General features: G+C 39.9%; 1 protein-coding gene across 1 annotated transcript in view; it reads left to right on the forward strand.

Moving 5' to 3' along the window:
• Positions 1-1,400: 1,400 nt before the first annotated feature.
• The window catches only part of CUBN (cubilin), a 264,463-nt gene continuing 245,624 nt past the window's right edge, over positions 1,401-20,239 (forward strand). The window contains exons 1-10 of the mRNA XM_045874338.3: positions 1,401-1,869; positions 2,435-2,564; positions 3,482-3,577; positions 4,111-4,149; positions 6,806-6,907; positions 7,567-7,670; positions 13,854-13,980; positions 14,900-15,062; positions 17,360-17,491; positions 18,625-18,720. Of these exons, the coding sequence (XP_045730294.1) occupies positions 1,757-1,869; positions 2,435-2,564; positions 3,482-3,577; positions 4,111-4,149; positions 6,806-6,907; positions 7,567-7,670; positions 13,854-13,980; positions 14,900-15,062; positions 17,360-17,491; positions 18,625-18,720 (1,102 nt within the window). The 5' untranslated portion in view covers positions 1,401-1,756. The remainder of the gene's footprint in view (positions 1,870-2,434; positions 2,565-3,481; positions 3,578-4,110; positions 4,150-6,805; positions 6,908-7,566; positions 7,671-13,853; positions 13,981-14,899; positions 15,063-17,359; positions 17,492-18,624; positions 18,721-20,239) is intronic.

Below are 20,239 nucleotides of genomic sequence, written 5' to 3' on the forward strand. Positions count from 1 at the left end.
AGTATTTATTTATTTATTTATAGAACAGGGGGAGGGGCAGAGGGAGAGACAGAGAGAGATCCTAAGCCAACTCCACGCTGAGCGTGGAGCCCAATGCGGGGCTCATGACCTGAACTGAAACCAAGAGTTTGACACTTAACCTAATGAGCCATGCAGGTGTCTCTCATTTTAAACATTTTTAATGGTCAGTGGGATTACATTCTTGTTGTTGTGTAACCATCACCACCATCCATCTCTGGAACTTTTTTCATCTTTCCAAAGTGAACCTCTTGTTCATTAAACAAGAACTCCCTATCCTCCCTTCCCCCAGCCCAGGAAACCAATGCTACATTCTGTCTCTGTGAGTTTGACTACTTTAGGTTCTTCATATAAGTGGAAGCATACAGTATTTGGCCTTTTGTGTCTGACTTATTTCACTCAGCATAATGTCTTCAAGGTTTATCCATGTTGTAGCAGGTGCCAGAATTTCCATGTTAAGGCTGAATAATATTACACTGTATGCATGTAACATTTTTTTTTATCCATTCATATCTGTCAATGGACATTGGGATTGCTTCCATATTTTGGCGATTGTGAATAATGCTGCTGTGAACATGGTTGTACAAATACCTATTTGAGTCTCTTTTTTTCAGGTCTTTTGGGTATATACCCAGATGTGCAATTGCTGGATCCCATGGTAATTCTGTTTAATTTTTTAAGGAACTGCCATACTGTTTTGTAATGGCTGCACCATTTTACTTTCTCACCAAGAGTACACAAGGGCTCCAGTTTCTCCACATCCTTACCAACACCTGTTATTTTCTGGGTTTTGTTTGTTTTGATAGTAGCCATCCTAATGGGTGTGAAGTGATATCTCATTGTGGTTTTGATTTATGTTTCCCTAATGGAATAGTGAAGGTGAGCATCTTTTCATGTGTTTTTTGGCAATTTGTATATGTTATTTGGAAAAATGCCTATTTTCTTTGCCCACGTCAGAAAGGGGCTCTTTTTTATTGTTGGTGAGTTATGGGAGTTCTTTATGTATTCTGGATATTAACCTCTTATCATATATATGATTAGTGAATTTTTTTCCCGTTCTGTGAGTTGTCTTTCACTGTGTTGATGGTGTCTTTTGGTATACAAAAGGTTTTTCATTTTCAAATGGTCCAATGTATCCATTATTTTGTTATTGTTGCCTATGCTTTTGGTGTCATATCCAAAAAATCATTGCCAAGTGCACTGTCACAAGCCTTTCCTCCTTTGTTTTCTTCTGAAAAGTGTTAGCTCCCGTTTTTAGATATTTGGTTCATTTTGAGTTAACTTTTTGTATGTGGTGTAAAGTAAGGTCCAGATTCTTTTTTTTTTTTTTTTTTTTTTGCATGTGTGTAAAGTAAGGTCCAGATTCTTTTTTCTTTTTTTTTTTTTGCATTTTTTTCTAATATCATTTGCTGAAAGGTGGTTACTTCTTAAGCAAGGATTGCTTTAGTGGATGTTTCCAAAGCAGTCTGTTACTATTTCAAAGGTCAGAGAGGTAATGATTAAGTTGTGCATCACTTAAAGGTAGATTTTGACCTCTCACAAATTGAAGATCTAAGATCATTTACACCCCTTGGGAAGGAAAAATAACGTAGCCGTCAAGGGCAAAGAAGAGAGAACTGAAGAGTTGCAGGGTATTTCACAGGCCAAAGTACATCTGCCTGATTTGCTTTCTCTCAAATCCCACACTCGGCTGGAGGGCTTCCTTCTTCCTGACAACGGAGGAGGGTTGCTGAGGAACATGTCCTCATCTTTTCTTTGGAGTTTGGTTATTTTGTTGACATTTGCTGAATCAAATGGTGGAACTGGAGAACTTGAGCTGCAGAGACAAAAGAGAAGTACTGAGCTCCAACAGTAAGTAGGCACATGGATTATTGCTGCTGAGGGTCGAGGGCAGGTGGTCATTAGTTTCCACAAATAGCCAGAGAAGCAAAGGTGTGATTTTTCTGCAAGAAAACAATGATGTTGAAGACAAATAGGGAAAAACATTTAGATTGATGTAGGGGATTATCTTCTACTTAAATTATTCACTGACCATTTTGCAAATAAAGCAAGTTTGCAATTACTAGGAGCCATCTCTAAGAAATCTGCAGGGAAGAAAGGGCAGATGAGCAGGGAGAATTTGGTTGGGTTGACCACAGAGCAAAGGTGTAAGCAGTCTACAGATATTCAGTGAGAAACGTTGTTGTTTAAAAATTACATGTGCTCGGGCGCCTGGGTGGCTCAGTCGTTGAGCATCTGCCTTCGGCTCAGGTCGTGATCCCAGGGTCCTGGGATCGAGTACCACATCGGGCTCCCTCTCCCGCTGCTTGTGTTCCTGCTCTCGCTATCTCTGTCTCTGTCAAATAAATAAATAAAATCTTTAAAAAAAAATTACATGTGCTCATCATTGATGCATCCTCTGGTTTGACTTATATAGGCCTAGGATGGCTGCAGAAAGGGGAAATTTAGTGTTTCTTGCTGGGACTGCTCAGAACATTGAATTCAGAACTGGATCCCTGGGAAAAATCAAATTAAATGAGGAAGACCTTGGCGAATGTTTACATCAGGTAACACAATGGAAATATATCAAAGTAATTTTGTATCTCCATTCAGAGTCATTTAATTCAAGAGGTCTATATGAATCCGTACCTTAAATCTTTAGCCTGGGGAACCTAAATGGAGGTGAGGGAAGTCCTATAAAGAACAACACCCTAGGGTTAATGATGGGCAGAAGGAGGAATTCTAGTGGGAAGTGGCTCATGGTGGGGACTTATGTCCTCTAATCCATCTAATCCAGAGAGGGGCCCCAGGGTCATACTGGGACTCCTTCACAAGAGGAGCAAGGAAGGAGAGGGGCCAGAGAAAGGTTAAATGTGACCAGTTTACTTGTGCCAGAGAACAGGATTGGTCAATTATTCTCCTGCCTTCCTGAGTGTTTTCAGTGTCCTTTAGTTACCATATCACACTGATGTATGAGTCGTAATGTTAGAAGCTAGCATCATTTAGAGCTTCCTAGGGGCTATCCAGTGTGCTCCACACTCATTGCGTGTTATCCCATCGAACCCCCACGACTGTCCTGTGAGCTTGGCTTTATTATCACCCTGTTTGTAAGGGAGGTAAAGGAAACGCGCAGCAGTGCAACGGCTCGCCCAAGGACCCCCAGGAAATGGCTGAGCCAGGACCTAAACCCCAAGCCGTCTGTCTCCAGGCCAGGCCTCTCAACGAGCACTCCCAACCATTATGAGAAAAAATGCAAATGGAAAGTAGCTTGATGTGTTGTTACTGAAAAGGGCGAAGAGAATTATTCCATGGCTATTTTAGTCCGATGTTTATTATACATGGCATTGTGTTGATTTTTACAATAATGGGCAAGATTTTGGTGCTTAAAAAAGAACAGGACTCGACTTTAAAAAATTTTGTACCTGTAACAGACACATGACTTTTTCACTAGCCTTCTCCTCCTCCTTTTCCTTTTTGAAATTAGATCCAGAGAAACAAAGATGATATTATAGATTTAAAAAGGAGTGCAGTCGGTCTGCCTCAAAATATTTCCAGTCAAATCCATCAGCTTAATTCTAAGGTAAGTCTGACATCCACATCTTTAGCACAAATGGGTTTTCTTAATTCAACTTTGTAAGTAATGTCTCTCAGAAGACATAGTAGCTTTTCATCCTCTTTAGAAATTTAGCATTGTAATTATGGATTTTTCAGTTAGATGATATAAGTCTAATAGGGGATGCAGAGGTAGTGATGGGCTGAAGGTTGTAATGCTGTGACAAGAGCTTGTTGCATAAGTAGGTCTTGCCCACGTTCTGATAGAATCTTCTTATTGGTGAAGTGGGCGAACCACTGTCATTTATGAAAATTCCAGAGTTGCTGTGTGCAGAGAAGCAATGAGTCAATTTATCAATGCCTTTAAAAAAAAAATCTATATGATGGAAAGCAGTAGGAAGGAAGGGAAGCCTGAAGGGAAGAGGAATGAGGAGAGAAAAAGCAATAAAAAAAGGAATCAACAGACAAAGTGAGTCCCCAGCAGAGGGTGTTAGGAAAATATGCCAAGGGGCAATATCACATGTGAATGCTAACTGATGCTTTCTCTTTCCTACTACTTAGCTTGTGGATATGGAGAGAAAATTTCAAAGCTTACAGCAGGTAGGTCCCATAACTACTACTTGTCTGACATCTTTCACTGAAAATACACTAGAATTATTGATGGGGCTGGCATTCTTATCTTAAGGTAGATGGATAATCCATATCAAGGACTTCGCTTTTTCCTTTAATTTAATTCTCAGCACAGTTCATGCTTCCCAAGATACAGATGAGGAACCTGAGTCTCAGATAAAGTAACCAGCCCCAGGTCATTGGGCTTGTGAAGCATGTGAGCTAAACCTATCAGCTAGTGACCCCCCAACTTGCTGATTCCAGCATCTAGGACTGAGTATTGAAAGGCCATGCATCAGGGCACCTGGGTGGCTCAGTCGGTAGAGCTGACTTGATTTTGGCTCAGGTCATGATTTCGCTTTCCTGGGATCAAGCCCCATGTCGGGCTCTGTGCTCACTGGGGAGTCTGCTTGAGGATTATTTCCCTCTCCCTCTGCCTCTCCCCATCCCCTTCCTAAAATAAATAAATCAATCTTAAAAAAAAAAGAAAAAAGAAAGGCCATGCATCTTCTACAACATTAAACTCAGAGCCTTGGAGTATTCACAAAATATTTCTTTTTTTTTTTTATTTGTATTTACTTATTTGACATATGACAGAAATAGAGAGAGTGAGAGAGAGAGAGCACAAGCAGGGGGAGCGGCAGGCAGAGGGAGAGAGAGAAGCAGGCTCCTCACTGAGCAAGGAGCCGATACAGGGCTTGATCCCAGGACCCTGGGATCATGACCTGAGCTAAAGGCAGACACTTAACTGACTGAGCCACCCATGCGTCCCACAAAATATTTCAAAATTCCTGAAAAGTACATTTACTGGTAATTAAATTTGAGAAGTTTCTTAGAGTAAACCTTCCATAACTTTATAAGTACATGCTTATAAACTTGTCCTTGTAATTTTAGACCTCTCATCTGTTTTGAAGTTGGCTGATGTTTTTAAGGTTTTCATGGAAGCTATAACCTTTTACCCAGAGAAATGCACAGAATGCCCCCTTTTAAAATTTTTAAATAAAAGTTAGGAGATTCCAGGCTAAAAATCCCTGTCCTCATATTCTGGATCTGTTGTGATTATGCTTCAAGTGTGGTCCTCCATTTTGGTGTTTTAAACTTGGTGAGCAAATTCAGGTATATATGCCTTTTCCTGAATTTGATAAAAAATTGCTCCTCAGCCTTTATCTTTTTTAGGGAGTAGTTGAATGAATGAAAACGAGCAAGGAATCATACCTCTGGAGCAAGGCACAGTACTATAGCCTCCAGTCTCCTAGAGTGTTTCATTATTGCTACCAAAGGTCAAAACCTGGAGGCCATAGTCAGATGACCCCAGACTCTCCCTCCCCCCATACCCTAGGAAGAATTTTTTAATGATTTTGGGATGTAAGTATCTTTTATGCATTCCAATAGGGCAAGTGCTCTCTGGTACTATAGCCACCATCATTCCCCAATATCTTCCTCCTATTTGCTTACTGATTCCATTTCCTGCTGGGCCTCCATAGGCTTTCAAGTTTTAAAGTGCCAGACAACGTTGCTTTTGTGTGCCAGAGAACTTCTAATGAGTTTGTGGTTAATTTCCATAATTGTGTCCTCTGATGAACAGGCCTATTTGTGGTACAGGGCACAAAGATAGATGGGATCATGGAAGAAAACAGAGTCCAGAAAGAGACCCCCACATGCGTGGTCACCTTCCTTTTGACAAAGGAGGAGAGAGATGGGTTTGGCAATAAACGGTGCTTAGTCAGTTAGTTGGCTACCCTCTGGCTCTGTTTCATCTGTAAAATGAAGGGAACAGACATGACTTTCTCTGTGAGTCACTGGATTAAAAAAAAAAAAGAATGTCATGAATAATTTGCCCCTATTTTAATTTTAATTTTTAAAAATTTTATTTTTTAGCCCTATTTTAATTTTTAAAACAGAGAATTAGACTATGAATAGATGAAGTTAGTAAAATAGCTTTTCTTGCATAACCACTCCTCCTCTCTAAAGTTTTCTGCCCCCAAAGGCATTACAAAGCTTATGAGATTGGAACTAGTAGCTGACATATGGTAAGATTCCCCAGGTTATGTAGACAAAGGCAGGTCTGTTCGTGACTCTGGTCTGAAAGTAGTCATGTGAGCGCAGGAGTAGAGGGTGTATTTAAGCCCACATCTCAAACAAAGGGACTTACTTGGAGTGAAAATAGTTCAGTCATCTTAACCCACAGGAGGAGGGGTAGCAGCAAAAGATGATCAGATTTCAAATGCTTATCTGGAAGTACCGAAGAGAAGAATAGCAACAAAAGAACCGGAATTCCCATTTTGCTTTCTTAGTACAATAGGAATGCCCATTATTATTCCCAACCTGAAATCTTTACTCTTGTCCACCAGCGTCTATTTCTCAGGTGAACAATGCTTTTCCAAAGAATAGAGTATCCTCTCCCCTTGTGCCTCATCCCATGGTGAAGGAAAATGCATAGGACTGACCATGTAAAACACTTTGTTTTTTCCATGAGAGAGTTGATTTGAAGAAGAACTTTCAGTAACTGATTTAAAGTCTGGAGGAGGACCCTCCCTTGACTAGGAGTAAAATGTAGTTTCACACAAGCCCCTGCCCTGAAACATGCCTTTCTTTGCTGCGGGCTGAAAGTACTATGGTCTTGCTGACTGCCCTGTCTTTGTTTCAGACAGTCGACAGAAAGGTTTGCAGCAGCAATCCCTGCCAAAATGGGGGAACCTGCCTCAATCTCCATGATTCCTTTTATTGTATCTGTCCCTCCCAGTGGAAGGTAAGTCACTTGGTCTTTGGTTAAAAATGACAGTTAATCAGCATCAGTGGTTTCTTTGGAATCATTCGGACCTATTTAATTCTCCATCCAAAGTTTCTAGGATTCTGTGGTCTCCCAAATCAGGATGAATTACAGCATGTACGCCAAAATCCAAACAATGGCGAGCATGACTGCATAACCCACTGAGCCATCTTAAGGAGTCAACCCACTTGACTGCATAACTACGTGGAAGGGCATGATATTTAGACGAGCATCAATTTAAATTGTTCAGCACTAAAAGTAATAAATGAATCTTGATGTAGCCATGTAAATTTTCTTGCCCTTTTCTATTAATGGTGAAAATGTTCCTGAACATGTGCATTAAAAAAAATTAAGTGACTATTCCCAGGCATAGCCTCATAGTAACATGAGGATTAGTTAGTATAAGGATTCTTCTTGTGTGATTGGTGTGATTTTACCAAGAGCTCTTTGGCTCCCTTAGGCCAAATCTGAGTTCAAGAGGAAGGATAACTGGATATTAGTATTAGTGTGATTTTATCTCGCTTAACTGAAGACTTCTTTATTGGGCACATATAAATCTTTGAACATATCATAGGAATATTGGCCCCAGATGCTTCTGTGACCCATAGCACCTGACTTTGTTCTTTACATGAATGCAGGGTCCTCTGTGCTCAGTTGATGTGAATGAATGTGCGATTTACTCAGGAACACCCTTGGGATGTCAGAATGGAGCCACATGTGAAAATACAGCAGGGAGTTACAGGTAATGTTTCTCTTTTCTTTTCTCTTTCCTTTCCTTTTTCTCCTTTCTTTCCTTTCCTTCTTTTCTTTTCTTTTCTTTTCTTTTCTTTTCCTTCTTTCTTTCTTTCTTTCTTTCTTTCTTTCTTTCTTTCTTCTTTCCTTCTTTCTTTCTTTCATTAAATATATTTTTGAAGGACTAAAACATCACATAGTTAAGAGCATCCATGATTAATTACCAGTATTAACAGCAATAGGTACTCCCTGGAGCAATATATAGCTCTTATTTAATGACGTGTAGCTATTTATTTAGATGAAGAAAAGCTTGTGCGTCCTCAACTCTTACCCCATGAAGAAAGTCTTTCTCTGGAGTCCCTGAGGAACCAGAAGGCCCCAGTGGCTTCCACAGAGAGTATGGACAGCATAGGTTAGTGGGAGTCAGAGCACTGAAGGGGCTGCTGTTGAAGAGCCTGAAGCAGAGGAGGGCTGCCCCACCATACCCGGGAGCCCATGCCACACCCATTCATTAGAGAAGTGAGCTGATGGCTTTAGTAAGGATGTCTTCATTCAAGTGCTATGGAAAATGTTAACCATAACAAGATGAGAGACTAAACTGAGGTTTTCTCCACATAGTTAACTCTCACTGCCTTTCCTCAATTAGCCATGAGGCTCCTTACCACAATCATCACACAGCTCCTATCTTCTCTTCCAACTTACTCTGTCAAGTGGCTTGTCTACAGCATCCTCCTGCTCAGCTCAGCCATCACCCTCTCCAAGAAAACTTCCTTTTCCTTGCTAAGTTGAGTTAGGCATCCCAACACCTCCATGTTGCCATCAGACTATAAGAGTATTGGTTATTAAAGCTACAGTGGCTGACACATCAGCTTTTAAAATAATCAAGTCTGGGGCACTTGGGTGGCACAGTCTGTTAAGCCTCTGACTCTTGGTTTAGACTCAGGTCATGATCTCAGGGTTGTGAGATTGAGCTCCTTGTCAGGCTCCATGCTCAGCATGGAGTCTGCTTGAGCTTCTCTCTCTCCCTTTGCCCCGTCATCCACTTGTGCTCTCTCTCTTAAATAAATAAATCTTAAAAAAAAAAATCAAATCTAGAAATTTATGGCAGATCAACATCAAACCTACTTTTGTATAGTTCCTTAAAATCACTTAAGAAAACACTCTAGACATTATCTTTCCCCATTTTTTGGTTGGTCTTCTATATTCTGTGATTATTAAAAGGTAAAAAAGTTTATTCTGTTATAACATGAACAAATTTTTTCAATGCACAGCGGTATAATCTCACTGGAGTAAAGAACAATTATTTGCTTTCTTACTAATGTCTCTGCTATCTTGTTCTCCCATTCCCTTGTAACAATATCCATTCTATTCTTTCCAGCAATAATTTTGTCATTTCCTTGTCATCTGTTAACACTGTTTTCTCAAAAAGCAATCACAAGCCTTCTCTTTTTCGTATAATTGATCCTTTTGTTCTTTTGATCCGATCTTAAAAATTTTTGCTCATTCCAAGTCACAAAGTGAATTCATTCAAACTTCTGATAGATATTTTCATGAGCTTCATCATTGTGCGAAACCCAAATCAATCACCTCTGACTTAAGTATTATGTTATTGAAGAGACTTCTGCTTTCAGGACTTTGTTTCTCATTTTAATGAACTCCCTGATCCCTGCCTGCTTTTATGAGCATTCAAGCTTGGGCTAGATCCAAAATGCAGGTCTAATCTTTCATTCCCCTGAAAGCATTATCTCCTGATCTCTGTTCATAGGCACTTATTAGTAAGAATTGCTGCTCAGAGATACTGGAGGAAAATGACTCCTAGTGCAAACACTTCCTGCCTTCCTGATATCCAGGAATGTCCTGGAGATTAGATCTCACTCCTGATCTTCTTTTATCATCACTGTCCTCTGGGGTCTTGCAGGCCACTAACAAAGATGTGCAGCAGGTGGGATAGGACCCAAAGATCCAGGCAAAATTGATTTTTGTCTCCCCCCAGCACATTACTTTTACTCCTGCAAAATGGAAAAGAAAAAAAATTAATGTAACTATTTGCTGCATGTCAGAGATTAGAGTTCTTTTTTCCAGGTATAATCACAAGAGAGAAAGAGGAAGGGAGAACCATTTTTATTTATTGGGAGCTGCCTAAATGACAGATTCAACTTTATATGAGCAATATTGCATTCTCTTTTGTACCTTCCTATAAACAAACAAACAAACAAACAAAAAACAACTCCCCCCCCCCCAAAAAAAACCCCCAAACAACCCAATGACTCATTTTGGTGACTCTGGAAATGGTTTTGGTTTCTAGTCTGTGTCCTTCATAGATATGCTGGAGGACAGTTAAGAATGAACATTTAAGTCAGTTTTTTTTTTTTTTCTCTTGATATGAGGATAGTTATGAAGCCCCATGAATTCCAACTGATAGCTATGAACTAAACACTCTAATTCAGGCATTTGATGGAGACTTTTGGGAGGAAGAACAGAAAATAGAAAAAGGTGCATGACCATAAGACTAAATGCTTCTTTGTGGAATCTGTGTAATGAAACAGAGAACATTTAGATACTTTCTTGTGTTCTATTAATTATGTGAGCTTAAACGCCCGTTAATCAGTAGCTTCCCTGAAGCTCAAAACCTCTTCGGGAAACTTCTACGGACATTTGCTAAAGGAAAATGAGCCACTGTTGAATAATTTGGACCTGGAGAAATGTGATCACAACAAAGGGTTTGCTCTGGGTTTGGGGCCTCGTTCAGCCTTTAACTCTTGGAACCCGTTTACTTGGGAAGACAAAGGAGTCTTTATTTGAGGGGATTAATAATTCCTAATTATAAAGACCTCTGAAAGATAAAGCACTGTGCAGATACTAATTAATTGGAAGCCCTGTTTCATAGGAAACTTTCTGGTAAAAACTTTTTTCGAGTAATGAAACTAGAGCAAGGAGACCATTGTCTATTTCCACTGATTCCTGTGGCTGGAGGTCTTGCCCCTAACTGCTTCACACAGCCAGCAGATAATATTTTGCCACTCTGATGCTGTTAATGACTCTTTATTCTGAAGAATTGATGCATATTGTTCTCCTCCTTACTTTGGATTAAGACAGACCTTGGGATGCAAATTTGCCATGTATGGATGGTGTATATCATATAATTTGGGCTCAGATCTAGAAGGCTTTCTAGAAAAAAAAGTTGAGTTTGTTTTTTTTTCTCCAAGAGCACAATGACGGTTTGCATATTTTATTTTATTTCTTTCCACTGTCACCACTGGTGGGTTTTTAAAACATGCAGAGGTTGAACGATGAGGATAATCTGGTTTTAGGTCAGTGGTAGTTAGGAATTAAGCTTGTTACCTATTTCAGTTAGTCAGTTATGTTAATATTGAAACATGGACTCTAACATATAAGTTAAACTATGACTATGAAAGTGAATTTGACCTCTTTTCAATTGCCAAATGCACTTGCAGTGTTCTTGAACACTGAAAAGCCCAGTTTTGTTCTGCCAGAACCAAACCAGCAATAGAAAGTCCTTACAATGGTGACTTCTGCTGGGACGTATATAATTTATCACTCTTTTTCTTTAAAGGACATATCCAGATACCTTAAGAATATATTTTGCATGCAAACACTGTTAGGTTAAAAAGACACATAAAAATGAAAAGTCTTCGGGGCACCTGGTTGGCTCAGTCGGAAGAGCATGTGGCTCTTCATCTTGGGGTGGTGACCTTGAGCCCCTCGTTGGGTGTAGGGATTACTTAAATAAATTTAAAAGAAAAGAAAAGAAAAGTCTTCAACTAACTACCTTTCAGAATATGGGGGTGTGATGTAGAAGAGCATGGGTGCAAGAGTAACACAGACCTAGGTTTTAATTCATCTTCTGCCAATTCCTAATCCTGTGGCCTTGGGCAATGTGAACCTAGCCAGTAAAATAGGATTAATACTTGTCTTTGAGGATCATAGCAAGGAAGCTAGTGGTATACTTGGCTGCCTTCCTCCCTCTGTTCCTCACATGAAGCTACATTTAAATGAAAGAAGTATACTTTGTAGTTCTTTAGAGAAAAGTGTAGGATGAAAATTCACTCATCTCCAAGTAAGAAGGAGGAGAGAGATAGAGGGGATTTAACTGCAGGTCCACGAACCAGAATCTCCTCTCAAATCTTAAGTCATTTTCCTATAGCAAAGCACTTAGTGATAAGATAAACACAATTTCCTGAGCGCTTCCTATGGGAAAATGTCTTGAGACCCCCCAAGGTGAAACTAGTGCTCATGGACTGGCACTAGTGTGTTACAAGAAACAGGGGCAGAGGGAGTTATTTCATTGTCTAAGGTGAACAGTTACTAGGTAGTATCAGGATTTAAACCCAGGCAGTCTTGTCCCGTAGGGTCAAGAATACTCAGACCTCTTATACAGGATAAGCTCAGAAACCTAGGGAAGTTGGTTTAAAGATTCGAAAAAATTATTTTTGATGGGTGGAAGTGGTGGTAAAATATACTTCTAGCATGGGAGCCACCTGGGTCCAATGCTCAAGTAGTATGTGAAACAGTGTAAAGTTCTATAATCAAGAGTCTAATGAAATATCCTAAAAGAGTATTCTGTGTAAGGATGGGAGAGTAAAGAGGAAAGGGATGAGGATATGAGAGGGAGAGTATGGAAAGAGAGAGATGAGAAGTTAAATAGTTATGGGTAGAGAATGAATAATTAAAATTTTTTTTAAAGTTTAATCATCTATTGCTATTAGTCTATGACCTTGTCTTAATGAGAAAGGCAACCTTGGAATGATCATATATGTAATTTATTAACGAGCAGATTTTACACAATATATATTGGTGTTAAAAATTGCACTGGGACATAATTATACCAAAAAAAGTATTCGTTTATCTGAAATTCCAGCATAATTGGGTATTCTGTGTCTTTATTTGCCAAGTCTGGCCGTTCTATGTGTAAGTGCCTGAATGATACTCACAGTAGTCTTCCTCTCCATCTCTGGCCACGCTCAGTGATCTCTTCTTCCTTAGAACCCACAGAAAGGTGCCCCCCAACAGATGTTTCTGGGGCCTTCTGTGGGTACACCCTGTTCTGTGCCCAGAGTGTGGCTCTTGCTCTCTAGACTCTCCTCTCCCACACATCAATCACACATTTGTATTCCTCTTCCGACATCAGCTGAGCTCCTTGTGCCTCATCAACAAGGATTGTTAAAAGAGCTTCTTCACCTTATAGAATGGCCCCTTTCCATAACACTCAGAAGGTAGTTCCTGGCCAAGCAGGTCCTCCCTGTTCCTTGTCTCTGACCCTTGACCCCCATGGTCAGCGGCTTCTGTGAGGGCCAGCGCTGCTCAAGGGCAGGCAAATGGTGACCTCTGGGCCTGGCTCTCCACTCCAGCAGAAGTGCTCAAACATGTGAAAATAAAGAAGCTTAAGCTCTGTGACCCCTTCACCTGCTTCCCTGCCCCAGCTTGCCATTCTCACATCTTCCACATTCCCTCTGAAGCCGAGCACAGATAGAAAGCTAATGCAGCAACTTTAAGGATTGCAATAGTTTAAAACAACTTTGCTCATCTGATTATTATCGAGCTGAAATTTTCTCATAACAGAACACCCACCGCCCGTGAGCTTGGGTATTACGTAAAATTGCATTTGTGAGTTAAAATATGGCTATGAAAGAAATGTTACTATGTTAACTGCATCTCTTATGGATAGAAGTAGTGCCCTTTGTAATATGATAATAATTACTGTATTCCCTGAGATGTGGCTATACCATGCCTGTGGGGTTATACAATTCCAGAGAACATTTGGGAACATATCAGCTCTGTCAAGGTCACCTGTGCTTACTGGTGGGTCCAGTTGGAGGGACAATGAATGGACTTGATCTCTCCCTTTACCATCCCGAATGAACTCCATCCCCCTTAGTTTATGGATGTCTGACCTTTGAAAGTGCTGTTTGATGACCTGATACGAAAAGAATTTATGGTGGTAGTCGTGCCCAGATAGTACACTGTGCCCCTCTCAGACTGTATTCGAGAGATAACATGCGTACTCAATCTACCGCTTGAGTGATTTTCTTTCAAGACTCCGGCCAATAAATCTGGTTTTCCGGTTTAGGATTCCACGTGAATGTCAATGACTTACAGTTGGAATTATTATTTTCTTAATTGATGCTAAGAAACAGGCGCTTGTCCTGATGTTGTGCTCTTGTGTAACCCACAGTTGTCTCTGCTCACCTGAGACACACGGCCCCCAGTGTGCATCCAGATACGACGACTGCGAAGGGGGTTCCAAGGAGCTCTGTGTCCACGGCATCTGCGAGGATCTAGTCCGCGTGCAGACTGACCAGGTGAGTCCCCCACAGAATGTGGCACATCTGCATATGAGCCCGGCTTTGGCAGAGCTACAGAGAGGAAGTCACTTCCTGCTTTGAAGTGGGGCGCAGGTGAGGAAAAAGATGAGAGTTGTCCATAAAAAAACAGAAAACTGGACCCAGAGGTGATATCATTATAGAAATTACTACCATTTTTATTATTCCTTCGTCCACCTGTCTCTGAGACATGACCTTCTCGTGGCCTCATGAGTTGGAACAGTGACGAGACATGGAAACACCAAAGGCCCACTCTTGCTGGCAACATGCCCTTCTAGGGAGTCTGGATTGTTTCTGGCCCTGCAGACTCTGAGCCACCTCCCTGAGTGGCCCCTGTGCTCTGGATCCTGACAACCTTGACTCCTGACCTTCAAGATCACCCAGACCCGGCCCACTTGGCCTTGTATGAGACCTTCGGGTCTTTATTTTTAGTTCTTTTTTTTTTTTCCCTACCCTTGTGATGGAAAATGGTTCCTTTCCAGTGATGGTGGGAGGAGAGAGTGGGTGGGAGGGGAAGGAGAGACTTTCAAAAAGGAAACAAACAGAATGGATTTTCCAAGGTCTGTGCCTCTATGGGTATTTTTCCCTCTAAAAACACAGCAGGCTGAGTGCATTGACTTTAATTATATTGACTTACAGTTCTTGATTGTGGTTGCTCTTTCCCTGGCATCTTTGGGGCAAATTATAGGTTTGCCTTACTCCGAAATAAAGATGTTTCTCTTTTTGTGTGGTCTGGTCTAAATGCTTAATCATATGGGAAGAAGAAGAGAAGCCACTCAATTGGCCTTATGGAAACGAACGCTAGAGGATCAACAGTTGGGGGCTTGGTGAGATTTTCAGAGGCTTTTCTTGCTCATTTTCTTGATTGCCTTGAATCACACTCTTGTTGTTCTGCCAGCCCAGGTACAGCTGCATCTGCGACGCGGGGTGGACGTCCCCGCTGAACGGCCCGGCCTGTGTGCTGGACATAGATGAGTGCAGCCTCCAGCACTCACCGTGCTCAACACTCGCGCAGTGCTTCAACACACCAGGCTCCTTCTACTGCGGGGCCTGCCCAACAGGTACAGGGGCTCGTCCACGCCCAGCTGGGCAAGGTGCCAGAATGGATTTCCTTCCACTGCCGAAAGCTAAGAAGACCATTCTCAGGAAGCCTTCCAATCCCACTGCATGGCCTATTTCACTATTTCCCACCGCAGGGCCATGTTTCTGCTGTAATAATTCAGCAGCAGAAATCAGAGGGCCTGAGCCAAATGCAGGGGGCAGGGTCAAGCACCTGCTTGCTGTGGCCGGCAGCTGACTCGGATTTGTTCCAGCCCCACCTCCCTTACTAGCCAGATGTTTGCAAACTTGGGCAGATGATTTCACCTCTTTGTGTCACCGCTGGAGTCCAGTAGTCCTCACCTGGGTGTGTCACTGGGAGACCTTGTGGTCTTGCTGTAAATAGGGATATCTGGCTTCATCTCAGACCCACAGAGTCCGTATCTCCAGGTCAGGTCACATGCTGAGTCATGGAAAACGTAGATTCTGGGCTCAGAGGCTGCCTGGGTTTGAGTCTGTGCTTCATCGCTCACTAGATGAGACCATCATCATCCAATCAATGCATATTTGTAGAGCTCCCACTATGAGCAAAGCACTTTGCTGGGTGCACTGGGGAGCAATTAACCAGACCTCAGAGAGTCTACAAGGCCCCTTGGCACTCCTTGTGTGTTGTTAGAAGGTACAGCATATAAGAATATAATTTTTTTATGAAACTTCATTGAGACACTGTGCTGGGGCAATTTTTAATTCTTGCAACTATGACAAAATCAAGAAATGTTAGGAATTAGTTTTATTCCCACTTTAAAATATAAGACCATGAGGCTTGGAGAAGGTAAATAACTTGCCCAAGATCACATAGCTTATAAGCAGTCAGGAGTCAAACCTAGGTCTGCCTGACTGTGGATTTGAGTTGGGCTGCTGAATACTTCATTGATCCGTCTCATCAAGGAACCCACACACCTATTGCTTCCTGTGACTTTTGGTTTAGTGACTTTCTTCATGTTACCTGCTTAGATCTTGTATAACTAGGAAGAAATTGAAAAAAACATGTAAAAAGTTTTTCCCTCTTAGTTCTCAGGGGCAAATAAAATTGGAAAACAACCATATTCTTGAAGGCAATTTGCCAGTGACAGTCTTTAAAAACTAGAAATCAGAAAAATAAATGATTTTGAACTATAGGATTCTTTTATTTATCGTTGGAGAAAAAAAGAGAAACAAAATTTTTTTTTTCCTGTTAATCACGTTATTTTTTTCCTGCATGTCAAAATAAATACATGCTGCTTATAAAATATAAAGAAACAATAAAAATATGAAAATAAGATGGCAAAAAATGCCCATAGTCTTATCACTCGGAGGACCACCATTGACATTGGGGCATATTTCCTTCCAGCTCTCTTCTGCGCATTCTTCACCCACAATATGTTATTTCCATAGGTAGAATTTTAGAAGGGACTCTACTTAGATCAAATAAAAGAAATATTTTTAAAAATTTAGAAGGTTTTAAACATTCTTATCATAATTTTAGTCATTTGAATTATAAGAGTAATAAAACTCACTGTAACAATTGATTTAAACAGAAATATCTAGAGGAAAAGTCCCTCTTTCTTCACCTTCAGTCTTATCCTCCTAATGAGACTACTGTTAACAATTGTTTTCTCTCCTCTTCTTCATTTTCCTTCACTCACTCATACAAACACGTAGACACATATGCAGGTTTAAAAAAATTTCTTCCCCGAATTGGGATCATACTCTGCATATTATTCTAAAATTTATATTATTAGTTAAAGTGTATATGGGGAAATTTTTTAATATGTGTGTGTGCATGTCATTAAAAATAGCTTTTCATATCAGTGGTGTAGATGAGTTGTAATAGATTCAGCTACGCCCTAGTGATCACTGAGAGGTTTGTGGTTTTTTTCCCCCCATTAAACAACTCTGCAGTAGACATCTGCTTACCTACATCTGTAGATACTGCCATTTTTATCACTGCAGAAACTGTTTTAAGAAGGGGAATTGTTAGTCCAAAGGTATATATTTTAAAAATTCTAATGAATATTGCTAAATCTATTTCCAAGTAGGTTTTACTAATTAATCTTCTGACTAAAAGCATCTAAGAGTACCTCACATGCCCACCACTTTGCCAGAATTTGTTTTTGAGAATTTAAAACAATTTTTGCCAACCTGAAAGGTAGAGTCTTCCTCACTTTAATCTATAGTTTCTTAGAGTGAAGCGGGTTTTTAATGTATCTTTGACAATTTGCATTTCTTTGTTGTCAACTTGTCTATAGAGCTAACTTTTCAAATCTTCTGATCTTTCTAGGCTGGCAAGGAAATGGATACAGTTGCCAAGATATCAATGAATGTGAGATAAATAATGGTGGTTGTTCCGTGGCCCCACCTGTCACCTGTGTGAATACATTTGGGTCTTACCACTGTCAAGCCTGTCCACCAGGTGCTACACCAAGTTTCCTGAAACCATTACAGGCAAAACATACATTTGGAAACAGGGTCTTGTGCTCCATTTTATTTATTTTATTTTAGTTTAGTTTAGTTTTAGTTTTTTTAGGGAGGGAGAGAGAGAGAGGGAGGGGGAAGGGGGAAGGGAGGGGCAGGGGGAGAGGGAGAGAGAGAGGATCTTAAGCAGGCTCCACACCCAGTGCTGAACACAATGTGGGACTCGATCTCATGACCCTGAGATCACAGCCTAAGCTGAAATCAAGAGTCGGGCGCTTAACTGACTGAGCCACCCAGGCACCCCGCTTGTGCTCTGTTTTAAATATGACTCTGTCTAAGGAGATATATGAGTAGTGCGGAAAGTTTTATTTAACTTATGGATTCAGGGCATGTTAGTTCAAGCTATATTATGAAAGCAATAGAAAATATTTTTAATATCAATGGAAAACAACAAACCTTTACAAATTGTGAAACAGCCTGAGGAGATAATGCAGAATTTGAAACATTTTCTCTGTGGATCACAGATCTATAGCTCCATTGTTTCCACAAATAATTTTTAATACAATGTAGTCATGAGATGTTTTATATATAAAGTTTACTAAATAACAGGCACACTAGTAAGCATATAATGTATGTTATTTTCCTTTCTCTTCTGGAAAGAAGTCATTACTGCTATTCTGTGATCTCAACTGAGTGACTACCCAAGAAGTTCAGGGAGTTCTAAGGCATATATTGAAACCCTATATGTTTTATGAACGTGAAACAACAGTACTTTGGACTTCTACGATAACTTAGCTCTCAGATCATTAAAGTCACTGTAATTAGAAAATGTCAATTTGCTTAGTACCAGCACATTCTAAGTCTACCAGTAGTTTCATGCATCTTTTTATTTTTATTTTTTATTTTTGTCATTAGAAACAACCCAGAACATTGTTTCTGCCATCAGGTTCCCAATTCTTATTGTCGTTTTTTCTTAATGATAGGAATTTGTGTATGATGCTTCATACTTACCTTTTCTGTTCTGATGATAGAAGATCTCTGGTTAGCCTGGTTCATGATATTTGGTTCTTGGATTGGGATTCTTCAGTATTCTAAATGTTGTTTGTTATGCCCTGCTCTTGCTGTCATCAGGGTACCAAGGCGATGGAAGAGTGTGCACACTCATTGACATCTGCTCAGTCAGTAATGGAGGCTGCCACCCAGATGCATCATGCTCCTCAGTTCTAGGTGATGACTCTCCCTCTGGTTTGCGGTATTTGAATATGACCCTCTAAAACAAATCAACATCTTAAAAACAAAATCCCCTATCCTCAAAATTCTTATTTTGATCTTCAAACCAAAAAGTAATCCTTGTTTTAAAATTATACATTTGGATTTTTTAATGTAATAGACTATGCTCTTCTCTGGTCTGGCCTAATTTAGCAATTATTTCCCAAGATAATCAAGCCAGCAAAGTAATTTATGACTGTATTCGAGAAAACAGCAAGGAGAAAAGGAGGAAGGACCATTGTCAACTCTCTTTTCTATGTCATTGGCCAGGACTGAGCCCTGTTGCTAACCTTGGCTGCAAGGGAGGCTGGGAAATGTAGTTTATTTCAGGTGCTTATGCCCCCAGTTAAAATAAAGAATTCACTACTAAAAAATGGAAAAGTGGATCGAGGGCAGTAACCAACAATGTCTGCAATGCTGTGTAAGAGGAATTTCACGTCCTATAATTTAAAATATATATATTGCTAAATTTTCTCCCAGAAGTGTATCAATTTATACTTACCAACAGTGCATGAAAGTATACATGTATCCCACCCTTGACAATAATGGATACTATTGTTATTTCTCATTTTGGTCAATTTTATAGGCAAAAATTGCCTTCCCATTATTTTAATTTTGATCATATCAAAATTCATTTTTGATCATGAATAATTAATGCTTTATTTTGTTTTTAAAGATTTTATTTATTTGACACAGAGAGAGAGAGAGAGCACAAGCAGAGGGAGAGAGGCAGAAGGAGAGGGAAAAGCAGACTCCAGGCTGAGCAGGGAGCCCGGTGTGGGGCTCGATCCCAGGACCCTGGGATCATGCCCTGAGCTGAAGGCAGACGCTTAACCACCTGAGCCATCTAGGCGCCCCAATAATTAATACTTTCTACATATTTACTGGCTTTATTATTTTTTTTCTATTTGTTCATGTCCTTTGTTCATCTGCTTTCTCACTGATTTGTAAATTTTCATTATGGACTAAGGATATTATCTCATTATCTGTCTTATGTTTTACATGTATTTTCCCTGGCACATTATTTTTATTTTAATTTTGTGGTGGTATTTTCTACTCAGAAGTTTAAAATTTCTATGCTATCAAAAAGATAAATCTCTTTTTATAGGATTTTCTCCTTTTGGAATTAGGCCTTTCCTACAGAACTCTAAAAATAGTCAAGTGCTTGCTCTTTTGTACTTTCATTTATTTTTAACATTAAGATCTTGATCTTTTGGGGATTTATTTTTATCTATAGTATCACATAGACATTTAGCTTGATATTTTTGTTCAAATGTGTAGCTCCAACTTCATTTATTGAATAACATATCATAACTCTTGCTATTTCCAAATACCACTTTTATTTTTACTGACATAACATATCTATTCACATATGTAAAAAATACATATGTGTATATATGTATGTGTATAATATATACATAGAACTTATATATATGTATATACTGTGACTATTAAATGTTTATTAAATAATTAACAG

Source organism: Mirounga angustirostris, unplaced genomic scaffold (genome assembly GCF_029215605.1).
Source record: "Mirounga angustirostris isolate CCGP_5_RB_7025 unplaced genomic scaffold, mMirAng1.0.hap1 SCAF_5, whole genome shotgun sequence".
Classification (NCBI taxonomy): domain Eukaryota; kingdom Metazoa; phylum Chordata; class Mammalia; order Carnivora; family Phocidae; genus Mirounga; species Mirounga angustirostris.